This window comes from Tiliqua scincoides, chromosome 2, assembly GCF_035046505.1.
Source record: "Tiliqua scincoides isolate rTilSci1 chromosome 2, rTilSci1.hap2, whole genome shotgun sequence".
In the NCBI taxonomy this organism is placed as follows: Eukaryota; Metazoa; Chordata; class Lepidosauria; order Squamata; family Scincidae; genus Tiliqua; species Tiliqua scincoides.
Window position 1 is genome coordinate 240,997,960 of NC_089822.1, and position 17,387 is coordinate 241,015,346.

Below are 17,387 nucleotides of genomic sequence, written 5' to 3' on the forward strand. Positions count from 1 at the left end.
GGTAGCGTGGGAGGCTTCCGACCCCCTCCCCCTCATGGAGCCACCCCCGCAGCGGCTCCACACCAGCGGCAGCAGCAGCGTCTTCCCGGCCAGCCAGCAGGAGCACTGGACCCATGTGGTGGGCGCCATCTTGGGCCCTCCCTCCCTTCCCCACGGGAGGGACTCAGGCCGGTGGCAGGCCAGCAGTGGAGGCCCCAGTGACACTGCGCCCCGCAGGAGGCTAACCGGGGTGGTGAAGCACCCATTGGTCGCTGCTCCCCCCCATGCGGCAGCGGTGGCGTGGAGGCGGCAGGTGGCAGGGTTCCCCCCTCATCCAGCGCGGCCCTCTGCAGACCTCCAGTAGTGGCAACAGCAGCAGCGGTGGACCCGGTGAGCCCCCAGACAGTGCAGCCACCCCTTCTCTGTAGTGGTGGACGAGCGCGGGGGGGAGCAGGAACACCAACGGGCAGTGCACCTGGCAGGCGATGCTACCACACCCCTCACAACGGGGTCACCGTGGGGCAGGCACCCCTCCAGGCTGGCCGTGGTGAAGGCCCCCCTCCGGGCAGCACCTCCCACGTGGGCTACCTGCCCTACCCCGCAGGACTGGCCCGCTAAGCTAGGGGGGAAGCATGGCGGGGGAAGGGCGAGCACCCCGGCAGGCTGAGCTGACCCCTCCCCCACCTTTTCCAGTTTTGCAGCTTCACAAGGCCTCCCCCCATGGAGGACGGCAACCTGCAGCGCCTGGGGCTGCAGCCCCAAGTAGGATGGGAGGAGTACCAGGATCCACCTGGCACCGCAGTTACCCCAGGGGGCATGGGCCTGCCATAAGCCAGTATGGGCCAGTCCAGGGGGGGATGTCTGCGTTGTCCCAGGCCCAAATTGAGGCCATGGTGCAACGGATCCTGGGGGAAGCCAGCAGCCCCGGGCTCACGGGGGGCAAGAGGAAGCATAAATGGCCTCCCCATCCTCATCCAGCTCCGATTCCAGCAGCCCCGAGAGGGAGCCCCCCCACGCAAGCGGCATAAGGCAAAGGGTGAAAAGGGCGAGTCAGACAAGCCCAACCGCTGCAAGTGGACCAAGGAATCCAGCAGGGCAGCCTCCTCAGACCCCTGGGAGTCAGTCACCCCCGACCCGTCTGAGGACTCCAGGGAGGAGGGGGAGCTCACCGGTGAGGACGAAGGGCCTACAGAGGAAAGTGGGGGCAAGCTTTTCCCTTTGGACCTGTACCCACGCCTCCTGGCCAAGGCAGCAGGCATCTTGGACTTAGGTGACAAAGAGGAAACTGAGGCAAGTGAGGCTTCAGAGCCACGCAGGCCCAGCTCCAAGTTCCTCCGTCCCCAGAAGGCGACCACCAAGGCTGTGGTTCCCTTCCCAGACCTTTTCAGGCAGGCCCTAGAGGCTGAATGGGGGGCACCCACCAGGTCCAGGCATACCCCACACTCTGTGGACAAAATCTATTATCTGCCAGCTGACGTTATGGAGCAGCTGAAGGTCCCGGGGGTGGAATCCCCAGTTGCAGCACTATCTTCCTCAGCCGTGCTGCCCTCAGAGGAGGAGGGGGACCCCTGGGACCCTTGCGACTGACGGGTGGAGAGCGTCCTCAAGAGGGATTTTGAGACCTTCGCCTTAGCCATTAGGGCATCAACCACCACCTGCATTATGACAAAATCGCTTATGGCCTGATATGCATGCACAGAAAAGAGAGTATTTCGTTAATCTGTTTTGTATTGCCTGATCAGACTAATACTGTATAACCTCCAGTACAAAAGTGATTCTCAATGCGTGGGTTTAGATGCTGTGATGTAGCAGTGGGTGAAAATACAGTATATTGAACTAGTGATCTGTATGGAAACATTTAACTGTTTTGTATCTATATGTGGGTGGTTACATGTTTTTTTTCTGCGTGATGAATGGCTTTCCCTTTCATTCATCTCTCTGTCATTCAGTCTGTCCATCATTGTGGAAAATTACCTACACTCAGCACAAACTGGAAATGTGACCTTATTTAGGAGCATGCAGAAATGCTGAACTTGAGGGGAAAACAATGGGGAATTGCAGACTATTAACCTTTGGGGGATTTTCTCCCTTTCCCCTTCTCTTCTGGCTTTCTTACTTACAGCAACCACTTGAAAGGAAAGACAGCCAAAACAGTTCCCAGCACAGTGTCTCCAGCCACCACAGCACTCACACCGCTTCACCTGTCCATAGCACCCAGGTGCTTCCCGATTACCCTACCACTGAAGCACCAGCTGTGGACCAACCAGACAGTGCTGGGCAGAAGAAGCCAGATCCATTCAAAATCTGGGCCCAGTCCAGGAGCATGTATGAAAGCCGACGTAAGTATCAAATGAGACCCATTCTTCTGCTTGGCAATTTTAGATGATCCTTTTTTTTTCTTTCTTTCTTTCTCACTAAATTAATTTTCTATAGAAATTAATAATGTTTTTTTTTTTCCTGGACTGGAAATATAAATGTGCCTTTTGGTTTGTTAATATGATGCAAGTGTTTAAAGTCATATGTGATTGGGAATGGGTGATGGAGGGGGGTGCTCAATGCTGAGGAGCTACAGAGATCAGCAAATTACATGTCATTGACATTCATCTTCTTTGTCTGTGGTGAAGAAGTTTTGATTGCTTGCAATAAGTAGGCTTACAGCATAATTGTGAGAAGTGACAGGCAAGTGTTTTCAATATTAAGAACTTTTCTTCTTCCGCTATGTTTATGTTTCATTCTCTGAAATTTCCCCATTTGGCAATTGATTCTGTTAAAATGAGCGCAGTGTTGGAGATTGGATTTCTTTAGAAATTAGGGAAGTTTGATGCATCCCTTCACTTGTAGGACAGCCCTGCTCAGAGTTATGGTCTTCGACCCTGGTCTTAAGCAGGGAAATAACCAAATCCTAGCCTTGCCTGTGGTCTGGCAACCTGAAGTAACATCAAGATCCTTTTTAAAAATGTCCAGCTTGGGTATCTGCACGCATAAAAACTAAAAGCAAAGAAATAATAATTGCTAAATTTAATGGAAAGGTACTGTTGCCTACCTAACTCCAAAGCCTGCCAAGCGATGCTTGTCCTTTACAGTATGTACTGTTCCGACAATGCAGAAACCCAATAGGTACAGTAAACAGCTTTTATTCTGGTTATTAATAGATGCACTCTACTCATAATTTATCAGAGTTTTGATTTTATTTCAAGAATACAAAATTGATTCCAATCAACCCCTTTTCTTCTAACCCAATCAGCACTCTTTTATTTCTCTTTTTATTGGTCGCATTCCTGTGTAGCACATGAATTGTGCCTTTCGTGCCTGGGTCATTTCGTTCTGGCTTTACCTGAAGGCTGTTGTTCTCTTGCCCTTCTGTCTGTCTGTGCCTCTACATTAGATTTTTGCTTCGTCCTTCTTTACATCCCCGACAGCTTGCCTGCGTTATCATTGTGTATGACCCCCCACAGCTATTTAGTACCAGCTAAACAGCTAATTGGAAATTAGCTAATTAGACTTTAGGATTAGCTCAGCAGTATTAACTCCTTCTACTTTTTGTAGTAATAATAATAATAATAATTCTGCTAGGGAAGGTACTGCAGGAGCCAGCTGCTTCCCAGCCTCTCCATCCACTCAAGGCAAATAAAATTCTCTACCTATTAGAAAAAAAAGGGATATATCAATGTTTATTCTCATCTTGTGTAACTGAAATGGATTTTGGAATCTGGCCCTCTCCAGGTGTCAGCTTATTCCTCTTTTTTAACCTGAATCCCTTTCCACAGATCCATTCTGTGTTTTACATTTATAATATTCTAGCAGTGGTGCTACTCATCATCTCTCTCCCTTGTTGTATTTGGATGAAGATCTCTTACTTTGCTACAGAAAACCACATAATTTCTATGCAGCGGTCCTTTGTGCGAGAATAGCACCTGTTGGAGTATAGAAATCAGTGAAGCTTATTGGCTGGAGAGATGATTTATTTTTTTCCCTAAGAGATCCTGGATTCAAATCTTGGTCAAACCTTGAGCTTGAAACAGAATATTCAGCTCAGTGGGCCATTATCTGAATCAGTGAAGCTCTTCTTTGGTGTGCATCTTTCTTCATTCAATAGCCTGACCTGAAGGGGTATCTTTAACTATAGAAACAAAAGGCATACCATTCATTGAACTCTTTGAACCTTCTGGCAATGTGTGTCTGTGTGAAGATTCTAAGCAGCATCTTCAATTCCTTTTTTAACTGTTTTGTGTCCCATTAACACAGAGTGGAACAATATGGTTCTCCTGCATGAGATGAGCTTTTAAATGTGCTAGTAACGAACTCATCTTGGCTTTTCTTTTTCTTGCTAGCTGTGGTCCCTGGCACAGCAGCAGTTTTCAACAGCCATTCTTCTTGTTGTACCCTTTCTGTCAAAATGCAGACACCTTGGCATTATTACACCTGATCATTTTCATTGTTTTCCCCGTGATATTCTCTTCTTACCAAATTTCTGTGTGAGGCAGGATAATACTTTGTATGTGAGATACAGCCATTAGAACAGTGTTTCTCAGAGTTTGTCCTCTGTCATACCGCTTCACGCGGTCTTTCTGAAAGTAACTAGCAGTGATATCATTGCCAGTTACTTCTGGGTTGGGAGGCCAGATGCAACACAACAAGCACCAGTGAGAGGCTCAGGGTGAATGGGAGGGTGTTCTTGAGCACAGAAAAGCATGTTGTGGAGCCTCCTGCTGCTGTTTGTGATGTCACGTTTCTAGTCTTGTTGCCAAGTGTTCAGGGGTCCTGCGAATACCACCAGACAACATCTCAAGTACCACTGGTGGTATCCATACTACTAGTTGAGAAACAGTGCATTAGAATGCTTTGCAAACTCATGGGGATGACAATATGTTCTAGGAAGGGCAAAGAATCTGCTTTCATGTAAAAACTTTGCACTACTTCTTACCTGATTTATGAAAGCAGGACAGCATTCGCTGAATGTAGCATCTTATTTATTTGCGAAAATAATACCAAAGCTGCCTCATTCAAAAGAACGATGCCGATTCCCAAATAAAACCTGTGTGTTGTTTTTTTTTTTTTTTCTCATTTAAGGCACCATCTGCATTGGTACAATCCTACAGCTTTTAAAGGGTTATAAACATTTATAAAGCATTTTATTGTGCTGCCACATTATCAGATTGTGATGGATGCATTTGAATATGAAATATTATAATTTGAATGAAATTTTTTCTTCGGTTCTTCTTATTGTATGCCTGCAGTTCAAGAGCCTTTGTCACTGTGTAGCTGTATAATTTTTTTCCTCTAAAAATCCTCTTCACTGTGCTAAGTGTTGTAGTTAATATATTGATTGCAGATTGGAAGCTGCAGTTCTTGAATGAGATCTGTCCCCACTTGAAGGCTACTGGGAGTGTTGATTCAAGCACTCCTCTCCCCCCTCCCCCCCGCATTCTTCATGCTGTCTTCCAACCTTGGGGACTGAGATTCCTTATTAATGTACAAGAGTCTCTGACAAAGTTTGGGCTTGGCTTGATTGGAATAATCGGTTTGTGTTGCCTGAATGTAACTAGGATAAAAGAGTCTGATCTTGCGCAGGGAGGGTTTTAAAGTTTGGGGAAAAATATGCCTCAACAATGTATTTCTAATTATAAGTTTCTTAGGGGAATCAAGCTGACACCAGTTCAACACGTTCCAAATTTCAAGCCAGACTTTGCAAGTTATAATTAGGTTGGCATACAAGTTTCACTATTGATTTAAGCCATGTGTTAAAGGTGATTTCCTCTTCCTAAACCTTATTCATCTGCAATGTTTAACATCAAGTATAATCCTAAAACTATCAGAATTAAAGTGTATTAGGAAGATCGTTAAATGAAACATAGCTAGATTTTAACCAAGTAATAGAGTAAAAAAAAAAAAAAACACCAGTAGAAGTTACAAGACCTATTGTTGCTTAAAACCATGTTGCTATCATTTGCCTTCTAGAAGAGATACACCAGGTTGCCTTATTCATTGTTAGTCATGTGATTCATCTAGCAGAGTTTCAAAATTTTTCTAAAATTCCTCTTTTTAGAGGAAGTGCTAAGTGGTGTGGTTTAATGTACTGATTGCGGATTGAAAGCTTCAGATAGAAAGATGCTACAGATAGAAAGTAGCTGACAGCAGAAATCTTAGATCTAAGTTGCTAGCTCTTAGCCCTCATTCAGAGAACTTGGATTTGATTTGATATAGATTGGGGCTGGGGATTAGAATAGGCCCTCAGTTTGGCTGTACTTGTCGTAAGAGGCGACTAAACAGCCACCGGGTAGATGGGACTCGTCAGCCTGGGAAGGCAGCTCATCTGAGAGAAGGAAAACTCTGATCCCAAACCTCCACTGCCTGGTGGCTACATCCAGTTATGGAAAAGGCTTCAGGAGTCAACCTCGAGGCAAAATCAGGAGCCGGAGTCCCTGAGTCAGTTTGTGGCTGAACACAGTCACGTTCTGGCAACTCCTGCGACGCCGCTGGAACCAACAGTATTGGCCTCTGCCTTTCCATTGGACCATTTCAGCGACGTGGAGAGGGGGGATTTGCTGCATGGGTAACAGCCTATCCTCCATACCTACTTTACCCAGGCTTCGTGCACTGGAGAGGACACTCTGTTCCAGAACCACCATTCAGAGCGTGACACCGTAGTCTTCCGAGACTGAAGGATGCCAACAAGATGTAAGATTCCAGGACATTTTTAGCCCCTCCTTTGGCTCCCAGGCCTGGGTACAATTTATCCCCTGCACTCCCCCTCTCATGGGCCCTGTATGTTCCACCACTGAACTTATTGTCCACAATAGGCAACACTTCACAAGGACGCTGTTTTTTTAAATTAGAATTTTCCTGTCAGCAGCTGCCACCATGGTTTCTTCCCAAGTACAACAAGCATTGCCCACCTCCCCTAATGGGGTAGTTAGTAGCTACAGTATTTGATTTTTCAGTAGCCTCAGGGTTTGAGGCAATTAGTTTCCTATCTTTCCATCACCCTTTGAAGACCCACCCAAAATCAGGTCGCAACTCACCAGTGGGTCCCTGGTGGTTGGCAACCTTCAGTCTAGAAAGACTATAGTATAAGCCTACAGCACTCGGTATTCCCAGGCGGTCTCCCATCCAAGTACTAACCAGGCCTGACCCTGCTTAGCTTCTGAGATCAGACGAGATCAGGCATGTGCAGGGTAACAGTTGCTGTCCCAGTGGGTCCCTATTCACAATGGTAATGGGAACAGAGAGAGTGACAGATAGGGTTCCCCCATCATGCTGGTTTCCGTATCTTGGGGGGGGGGAGCTGGAACAGATCTTGTATGGGGAGGAAGGGTAATACCTTCAAAATGTTTAAGAAGCTGGTTAGGGTTTTAGTGCAGCAGCTTGAGTATTCCCCCCTCCACCCACCCAAGATTTCCTTTAATCAGTCTGCGTATCAACTCTGAGGAGCTAAAGGTTGCTGGATGCTGCCACCAACAGAGAAATTTTAAGCAGCCTTCTCCATTGATGATCCCCTTGTGCCACTATTACCTTGGCCACTGAAACAGCATCCAGTGAAAGCAACCTCAAAATGCATAGTTGACTTACTGTATTGTATTAATTTATTATATGCGGTCCTTCTTAAAAGCCCGACAACCTGTAGATATGGAGTATCCGGTCTGCTGTTCAGGGAATCCATCTTGGTGACAGGAGGTGAATCATCTTAAGAATGCAGCTTACTCTGCAGAAGCAAATAAGCTTGCCCTCGGAGTCTGAAGAGCACTGTCTGCGTATGCCTTTGCTCTGGCACACTTCCCAGGAATGACTTTCACTCACAGGCCTCTCCTTATTTAAGGCAGGGAGACTGGCAATATTTTAATCCTGTTGAATAAAAATAGCACATGCCTCTTTCCTTAAAGCACTGAACCAGGCCACTGAAGCACCCCTGCGTAAGGGCAAACCAGGCTGGTTCTCTTAGGCATGAGCGGTCCCTTCAGAAGCAGCTGGTGGTGCAGGATTTGTCCCCACAGATACACTTTGGAGCCTGCCCCATGTGCCTCGGGGCCTGACAACATTTTCGGGAAGGAGTTTGGGTTCCATGGCTTTTCACAATGCCCATTTTAGGTTCCAGCATCGCTACATTCTGTGCGACAGGCTTATCTTCGCTTTCTGCCAAAACTCTGAGACACAACAATGTTATCACTGCTTTGCCAATGTGAAATTGACACACCAGGACTGCATCACAGAGAATTAGCGGTAACTTAAAGAAAAGAAAAAACAAAACAAAACATAGCAATGGGAGGACATAAATAGTGAACTATGTGAATATGAGATTGGAAAAATATTCAGAGAAGTTGGCAGTTCTTGCAGCACTCCTCTAGTAAATGCCTAAATGCTAAAACCCACCAGGGAGTTCAGTACCAATCATTAGGATTTGGTGACTGCCCCCAGGCTATGCCCCTGGAGGTTCAAGCAATTTCTGGTGTAATATAGGCCAAGCATTACGTCTTGTTTCCAGGGCCTTCTCCAATGCCTTAACCATCACATTTCATCGGTCAACTTTGCAGCCTCTCCGCTATGTCTGTGGTAGAATGTTCCATTATTCCATCCACAATGCCAACACCCAAAAAGAAAGTGGCTGACTGGTGTTTTTTTTGTTTTGTTTTTTTGTTTGTTTATTAAACACTAATATCTGATCTTTTGAATTTAAAGCCTGCAAGGCAGTTCACAAATTTAAAATCAAAATGCATCTAACACAACTTTAATTGCCATCTAAACAGTGAACACAGAGAGGGCAGAGCAAACCAGGAGAAGGGGTTTAAAATGCTGCTGTTAAACCATTTCTGCCCAATGTTGCATATATGCAACAGGCACCAAATGTGTACACCTGTGGGCCAGGCAGAAATGGGCTATGTAAGGGGAGTCACCTATGCTCACTCCTCTGTGAAGCTCACTGCTCACTTTTCTCTGTGGTCAGTGCGGGTTGTTCCTCTTGTATAGATGTTACGTAAGCCTGAAATTATATGCATTAAGGCTTATGTAAAATCAGGAAGTGCCTGTACTACAGATTGTGAAGGGAGCAGCCCCTCTGTGTGGGAGATCTCAAGATATGGATGGGGTTTTTATGGGAGCAGTCAGTCCTTAAGATTATCCTTAAAAATGATCCAGAGTTTTAGGTGATCACCAGCATTTTGAATTGAATCTGGGAGCCAATAAAACCTGACTTTCCCAGGCAGAATTATTGTAGCTGCATTTTGAGCCAGATGTAGATTCCAAGGGCAGCCTTATGAAAACATGTTATAGTAGTCTAGTTTGTACGTGATTAAGGACCCAATCCTATTCAACTTTTCAGTGCCGATGCAGCCCCAAGGTAAATGAACTAACATTCCTTTACCTTGAGAGGCCTCAATGACTACCCCCTCACCACAGGATGCAGCACACACTCCATTGACATCTGTGCTGGAAAGATGGATAGGATTGGGCCCTAAGACATGAACTACCAAGGCTAGATCATTTTTCAGGAAAGCACAAAATTGTTAGAAAGCACTCCTGGCCTCCTCTGCCACCTGAACATCTGGGTCCAGCACCAGAGCCAAGAGCAATCCCAAGGTATAAACCTGAGTCTTTGAAGAAGAGGTGCCCTAGCATCTAATACAGGACTGCACACCCTCCCCTCACTCAGACATGACCCTAATCCACAGTATTTCTGACACATCTGGATCACGTTTCGATGTGTGCAATTAGTCTACAATGGCATCTATTAAGCCAATCATCTGTTCTGAGATTATCACTTTTGCTTCCATTATTTGCTTCATACAGAATTAAAAATAGAATAAATGGAGAATAAGGGAATATTATATGGTAATAAGAATCATCAAAAAGCAGAAACCAAAGGTACATGCATATGTAGCATACACCTTGGGATAGTTAAGCATAAATGTCCACTTCCATTACTCACATGCAGTATTCTGGCCAGAGAATTTGTTTGTACGATGCGTATCTCTGTTCTGGGCACTGGTAGAATTCATATCTTTATTCCAGTGTGGCCGGATGTGATAAAAATATATTTTATCTTTAATCCTTATCTAAGACTGCTCTGCAGTCTGAAACTTGCAATACTTGGGTTTCAATCACAGTTATGTCATATGTTCAGTCACACTCTGATAGCCTTAATTATCCATCTATGAGATGGGAATTATAACGACTGCTTAAGCTGGAGTTGATATCAAATGAATATATGAAAAGCTGTCTTTGACTGAGGCAGATCTTTGGTCCATCTTGCTCAGTATTGTCTGCACTGACTTGCATCAACCCTTGCTAGACTGTAACCTGACTATCTACCCAACCCTTGAAGGACAGAATTCCTGTATATTTACAAAAGATCCTTCAATTGAAGTTGTCAGGGATTGAACTTTCTTCTTATCAATAATATATTATTTTCCTACGGCCCTTCCCATTAGTCTTTATGTGCGCAGGTGTGAACGCTGTAAAGCTTAAAAGTCCAAAGTTAGCAAAATAATAAAAACCCCTTTGCTTCAGTGACCTCAGAGCACTTAGTTTGCAGTTCCCAAAAGATGATCAGGCTGTGGAACTAATTTGCTTGTTTGCTCCTTCTTAAAGTACATTAGTTCAGTCACCTCTTTCTGCATACTGGACAACTATTAATGTGCTGTGAGTGTGATAGAGGGTGAAGGACAGTGTGACCTTAAGCTTGGTGGTTCTTTCCCAAAACCATCCTTTACCGATCGTGAGACAGCGAAGAAAAGAGATAATGTAAGGCTTACGCAAATATAATAAGGGGGGGGGAGGCCTTGTAACCGCGGACCCATGTACGTGGATTCACTTATCTGCGGATTGGGTCTGCGGGCCACCCCCGGTCCTCCTCCTCTCAGGAGCTTCCCCAGGCCTCCCAATGCTTTTTAAGGCATTAAAAACGTCACTTCTGATTTTTCAAAAAAACCCGACAATTTTTTCTACTGTAAGGCTTAGTCTAAGCCCGGCAGAGACTGCAGAGAGACATGCACAGCCTCTACTAGGCTTAGACAATCCTCCAAAAGCAAAGGCACCCTCTCTGAGGGTGGGGGCAGTGTTCTCCTGTATCCGTGGTTTTGCTTAACTGTGGGAAGGTTCCAGAATGGAACCCCACAGATATAGGGACATGTATATGTATATGTATCTGTAGTTCCATGTTTCCAAAAACCCGGGTCTATTTCTCAAACTATATTTCTGCAGTTTTTTTTCCTGCTTTATTCTTCAACTTCCTTGAGGATTTCGACAATCTGTTGTTGTGCTGCCTGCATGCTTTCCAAAGCTGCTATATCCTACGTATGGCCATCTGTCAAAACAGCAGTGACAAAATGAATTAATCTGAATTGCAGATGTGTTAATGAGCCCCTTTGAAGGGTTTAAGCATTCTTTAATTAAAAGCAAAGCAGAACAGGGTCGAGACTTTCTAAAGCTTTTAAAATATTGTGGTTGTATTTTTTTTTTAATATTGGAATTTTATTTTCAGTCACACAATGAATTTGTTGCTCACAAATTGGATAAACTGAAAAGCAACACATGAAGCCATTCTTTTATCCATAATTAAGTAGATGATTACAATGTAACTCTGCAAATTCTGATGAGGCACCCTTAAAAATTAAGCCATTGGGGTGGAGTTGGAGTATTTACCCTGTTTATGGCTAAGAAACTCGCAGCTACATTTAAACACACACCATCTTTGTAAATATTAAACAGCGTTAGAAAGATCTATTGCTGTGAGCCAACAAGTGACATTATTACAGAGCAAGTCCATTTTCAGACTGCTTAAGATCCAAACTTTGAATTCTGTTCTGCCTGGTCCAGTGGTTTTGGTTTTGTCTCTTATCTTGAGCGATATAGATTCAGTTTTTGGGGTTGGGAATTACTGACTTTTAAACTCATGGGAACTGTTCTAGTCAGTAAACTTGCATAATCTAAGTTTGTCACAAATCTAAACTTGGCATCAGAAACTACTAATGTGGCTGTCATAAGTGTATATTTTCGTTAAACAGTATCTTTCTGAAATGTTTTCAGTAATTTTTTGTGCCTATATTGATTTTGCTATTTTGTCTAGTACAGTGGTTCCCAGACTCCTACAGGGGAGTTAGGAACTAGGTAAGTAATTGTGTGTGGGGGGAGGGGGTGCAGTGACAGTGCTGTGGAGATCACTGCACTGATGCTGCCAAGGAACTTTTTTTACTTTCCTGTGGTTCAGCGCCGGTCTCCTGCAGGATCCTGGAGGCTTGCAGCCCCCTCTGATCTCTCCTGTGGCTGCTGTAAACAGCCCTTATCAGTGATCTAAAGCTATTTCCTGTTTTCTCTGAAAACCAGAAGTAGCTTTGAGAGAAGGGCTTTGTAAACAAGCTGCAGAGGAGATCAGAGGGGTCTGTGAGCCTCCAGGACCAGCAGTGCCCCCTAGGTAAGTAAAAAAGCTTCTTAGCAGCAGCAGTGCTGGATCTCTGCAGCACTGTCACTCCCATTGGATAGACCACTCTCCTTAAGGAGGAATGCCTGCTTTCAGTTCCCTTGGTGGATCTCAACTCATCAGTTTGGGAATCACTCATCTAGTAGATAAGTATGTTGACAAAGCTTGGAAGCTCTTTTGTGATTTCAGGAAGTGTTTCATGATGACTTTTCTTAAAATGTATTTTCAACATATTTCCAATGTGTTGTTCCATGATGTATATTATGTGCTGATAAACTATTCTGTGCACCAGGGAACGTTGTGTAGACTGAAGAAACAGGTAGGTCTGTTTATCAGCTACGATCTCTTCTGTGATAATAGGTGTGAAAGCTGAAACAGAGCTGTATCAGTCAACACTAAACTGAAATGAGCAAACAAAAGAACAAAATCCATTAAGCTTTGCAAAATGTTAAAATTAATATTCACAGCTATGTCACCTTCGCCTGCGACTGGACTGAGCAAGGGTGAAAGAGAGAGAGAAATCAATTCCACGAATTTTGGAGAATGTAAGAATGAGTTGAGAACTTTTATATCTGTCTTGTCCATCTTTGTGTGGTGTTTGTGGTTGGTGACGACTTTTGAACTGGAGGCGGGATGGAAGAAAGCACAAAGAGTAATGCAGGAGCAACATGCTTTCTTAAAAGTTCCATTCTCAAGTGGCAGAATAGAAAATTCTAGTAGGAGAAAGTTTTGGTGATGTTCTGTAAGCCTTCCCGTAGTACAGATTATTGAAAACAGGTTTACCTAAAGTCAGCTGATACCATTCCTTCTATCTGAAAATTATCCAAAAATCTTTTTATTGCTTTTGCAATGAAGTGCTTGAAGGACTGGCAATGATGAGCTAACATGGGTTATCCCAAAGTCCCTGATGTTACATCATAGGGAAGCTAGAGAAGAATTAAGAAGCTTGGAGCACAATCCTCTGCATGTGTATTCAGAAGAAAATTCCATTGTGTTCAATGGGGCTTAGTCCCAGGAAGGTGTGTATAGGGTTTCAGGCTTAGTCATTATAAAAGTATCCTTTTCAAATGAATGCCAGGTCAAAATATTTTATTTTAATTAAGTGAGGCTTGAATTTTACAGCTCTCTACAGTCGCTAAATCAGTCTTCAAACATAGACTTACTATTTGACATGACAAACAACCAAAAATCAGACTGGGAATAATGTGTGAACAGCGTTATGTTTGATGCACACATAACAAAAAAAAGCACTTCTGGTTCATGTGGTTAGCTTTTCATTTCCCCCACATGTCACATACTACATTCTGCCCTTGCATCTGTGGAACGTTTGCAAACATAGATGCTAGCTGAGCAGCTTTTAAGACACGTAGTGAGGCCTGGTCTTGTGCAACAACATCCACATTTTCAGCCAGGTGCTGAGCTTTGATACCCCTTCAAATCCACGATTACACATTTGGAACAATCATTTCAGTGGGCTCCCTAAGCTTTTGACAGCCACGTGTGTGTGTTGGTCAGGATCAAAGCAGACTTTCATTTGGTTAGCAATTTGATCACTTTCTAATGCCACTTAGTAATTGGGCCAATCAATGCAAAAAGCTGTAAAAAGAATTTTGTTTCACTTTTTGTGTTGTGCAGTGTTGTACATTGTGCATGTTTGTGTGTGTGTGTTTGTCTCACCATGCTATTCCCTCTTAATATCTTCTTTTGTTCTGAATGTGGTGTTAGAGGCTGTGTCAACTTTAATGAAAGGGAGGGGGATATACTAGAAGTTTCCCTTCTGTGTTTTCATCTATTGTATTGATCTGAAGTCCTAACTGCAATATAGGCTTGACTTAGGCATGCTGGTTGGTCAGTCTGGGTAGATTGTTTAGAATTAAATGTATTGTTCAGTGTTCAAACCATAGACCACTTAACATTCACAACAGCAAAGGGGCGACAATAATTGCCTAGGCAAAACCATAAAAAGATTCCATGAAATGCATGAGAATCAATGAATGAATTATTAGCATGAGCATCAGTGACTAAGCATGTAAAACCCTAAACGATATACCGCAGCTCAAAAAAAACTTCTTAACCTTGAGCATGTCATCTTCCTTATAGCAAATCACATCCTTCTGAATAAAGCCTTTGCTAACCTTCACTGCGGTCAGTATGAAAAAGTTACCCTATTTACCGTAGTGTCGCTTTTACCATCTAAGATTCCTTTCTTTATGAGTTGGATCCCAATATGTGGCTTTGTTCGAGATCAAATCTAATTAATCCTTCTAGCAGGGTCTTACAAAGAGCGTGAAAATAATAAGGTATATCGTCTGAGCCTAATGCAAAGCCTAATACTGCAGATTTGCATTTGAGCAAGGAACAGAAGGTAAAGCTTTTGGCTACGGATGGAAGCACTGTAGAGTTGACAAATGGAAATATGTGCGAAAATGCTGAGAAAAAATGCTCCATGCTGGAGTGCCCAGCAGAAGCTATTTTGTTTTTATCAGACAAGCTGTGCGTTCTTAACTGGTTTGGCCTGGCTCCATATGTGAGCCATGGAAGAGAACCTTCACTACCTCTCTGTGGGTCCTTGTGCTTTAGTGATATAAAGGCTGTGTCAGGCACCAATTAGCAGGATGCAGTGCCCTGCAAGTTCAACTTGGTGGCAAGGTTCTCAGATTATAGTGCAGCTGCGCTCACGTTATCGAAATTGGGCTGCTACCACACCGTAACCTTTTACAGCAATTAGCCTCCGTGCAATTAAGGCCTTTTTCTGATTCCAGTTATGGAGTTTTCATAATATTTATCGCATTGTTCTGCAATTGGTTTTAGAAGATTATTGGGCTACGGCTCAGTGCACTAATACCTGTGCATTTTAAAAATATCTTGGGTTAATAAAATTGAAAAATTAAAATGAGACTGAGCAAAATGTACACACAAATCAATGGCTGCAAAGTATTATAGAAACAAACACCTCTGTCTTGTTTCATTCCCGCTCTTTTGGTTTGGTCATTCATTTTGTAGCCCAATTTGAATGAAATTTTAGTGATAAACCATGCAAAATGAATAGCAGCCTAGAATTCTCAACCAGCTCTTTTTGATGCAAACTAACCAGCAAGGTCAGTGCTAACAGCATAGCACCTGCTTTAGAAGTAATGTAATTGGTTTCCACATGCGCTGCCTCCGATTCATCCTTGGCATCACCTGGCAGGACAAAGTTCCAAACAACACAGTCCTGGAACGAGCTGGAATCCCTAGCATGTATGCACTGCTGAAACAGAGACGCCTGCGTTGGCTCGGTCATGTTGTGAGAATGGATGATGGCCGGATCCCAAAGGATCTGCTCTATGGAGAACTCATGCAAGGAAAGCGCCCTACAGGTAGACCACAGCTGCAATACAAGGACATCTGCAAGAGGGATCTGAAGGCCTTAGGTGTGGACCTCAACAAGTGGGAAACCCTGGCCTCTGAGCGGCCCGCTTGGAGGCAGGCTGTGCAGCATGGCCTTTCCCAGTTTGAAGAGACACTTGGCCAACAGACTGAGGCAAAGAAGGAAGGCCCATAGCCAGGGAGACAGACCAGGGACAGACTGTACTTGCTTCCGATGTGGAAGGGATTGTCACTCCCGAATCAGCCTTTTCAGCCACACTAGATGCTGTTCCAGAACCACCATTCAGAGCATGATACCATAGTCTTTTGAGACTGAAGGTTGCCAACATAAAATAAATTGGTTACCCTCTGAACTGAGAATACCTCTATTCGAGTTGATTTAAATAAGCATAATCAACTTTTCATAGTTCTGTTCCTGACTAAAAAGTACCTGCATTCTCCCTTGGGAATGTGAAGCCATGGCTATACCATGCATCATGTGACCAATTCTGCTCATGCTGAGCTGCGGGTTACAGGAAGTGATGGACACCTGTCACCTCCCCCCAGCCTGCTGTGGATGAAGCCACTCTGTTCCACTTTCTGCTTGCCAAAACAGGAAGTGTGGGACGTACTGAACAGCTCCCAGCACATTTCACATGTCTTGATTTTCTTAAAAGCATTGTGTGAGGCAGTAGGGAGTAGATTCCTGCCACCTGCACAGATTTTGGGGGGCACATCAGCAGGTTGGGGGTGGCATCAGTTGGAGCTTTGGGTTTGGTGGCAGGTCGCTTTGGACCACCTCTGTGTTCAGCTCCTATGTGGTTGGCATCTAAGAAACAAAAAGGCACCAGGGCTTCTGCTATGTGGAACTGACATGTTCTGAAAGAAGAGTTGCATGTTGTACTTCACTGTGCATGAAACTGTGGTCCGTTTCTGCATATTGTAGCAGGTGTGTTAAGCTCTGTAGATCTTCATGAATGTAGCTGTTATACAAGAAGTATATGTCTGAGATATTTCTCCCTGTAGCTAATGCTTCATGTAGGATCATTTTAGCATCTGGGTGCTAATGTAATCGGTTACCCTCTGAAATGAGAATACTTCTGTTGAATTTCATTTCAAAGTTGACAGTAAATTTTGCTGGATTTGGATGCAGATTTGGAAGCATGGATGCAAGGGGGATCCTAGAAACTATTTGACAAAAAAATTTTTAAGCTATACTATCTTCTGGCCCTTTAATATTGTCACAGGGCATGGGAGCATCAAATCCATTCATGCAGTTAAGGCAACTTAGCTCATTCTGTTGGTTATCTACTGCAGTGTTGATAACCAACAGAGGGCGCAATCCTAACCGCTTACGTCAGTGCTTTCCAGCACTGGCATAGCGGTGTCAATGGGACATGTGCTGCATCCTCTTGAGGGCTCTCTTGGACGCCTCCTCAAAGTAAGGGAATGTTTGTTCCCTTAACTCAGAGCTGCACTGCCCTTATGTCAGAGCTGGAAAGCACTGACATAAGGCATTAGGATTGCGCCCAGAATAAGCTAAGTCAACAGAATGAGTCAGTCAAACATCTTTTTATGATGGTAGTTTTCTTTTGTGACTATATATAGAGACTATCATATATAGAGACTGTTATTCAAACGGATTCTACCC

The 17,387-nt window shown here is 44.0% G+C and overlaps 1 protein-coding gene and 1 pseudogene across 14 annotated transcripts in view; one reads left to right on the forward strand and one right to left on the reverse strand.

Moving 5' to 3' along the window:
- MAGI1 (membrane associated guanylate kinase, WW and PDZ domain containing 1) overlaps window positions 1-17,387 on the forward strand; it is a 584,211-nt gene that overhangs the window by 531,470 nt on the left and 35,354 nt on the right. For 8 of the 14 annotated variants that reach the window (XM_066618530.1, XM_066618532.1, XM_066618535.1 and 5 more), the window contains exon 14: window positions 2,102-2,318. In XM_066618530.1, coding sequence (XP_066474627.1) covers window positions 2,102-2,318 — 217 coding nt within the window. Of the gene's footprint in view, window positions 1-2,101; window positions 2,319-12,855; window positions 12,934-17,387 lie in introns of all 14 variants that reach the window. The other 6 variants (XM_066618525.1, XM_066618529.1, XM_066618534.1 and 3 more) reach the window with 1 other exon arrangement.
- LOC136643329 (5S ribosomal RNA) lies at window positions 7,053-7,169 on the reverse strand (annotated as a pseudogene).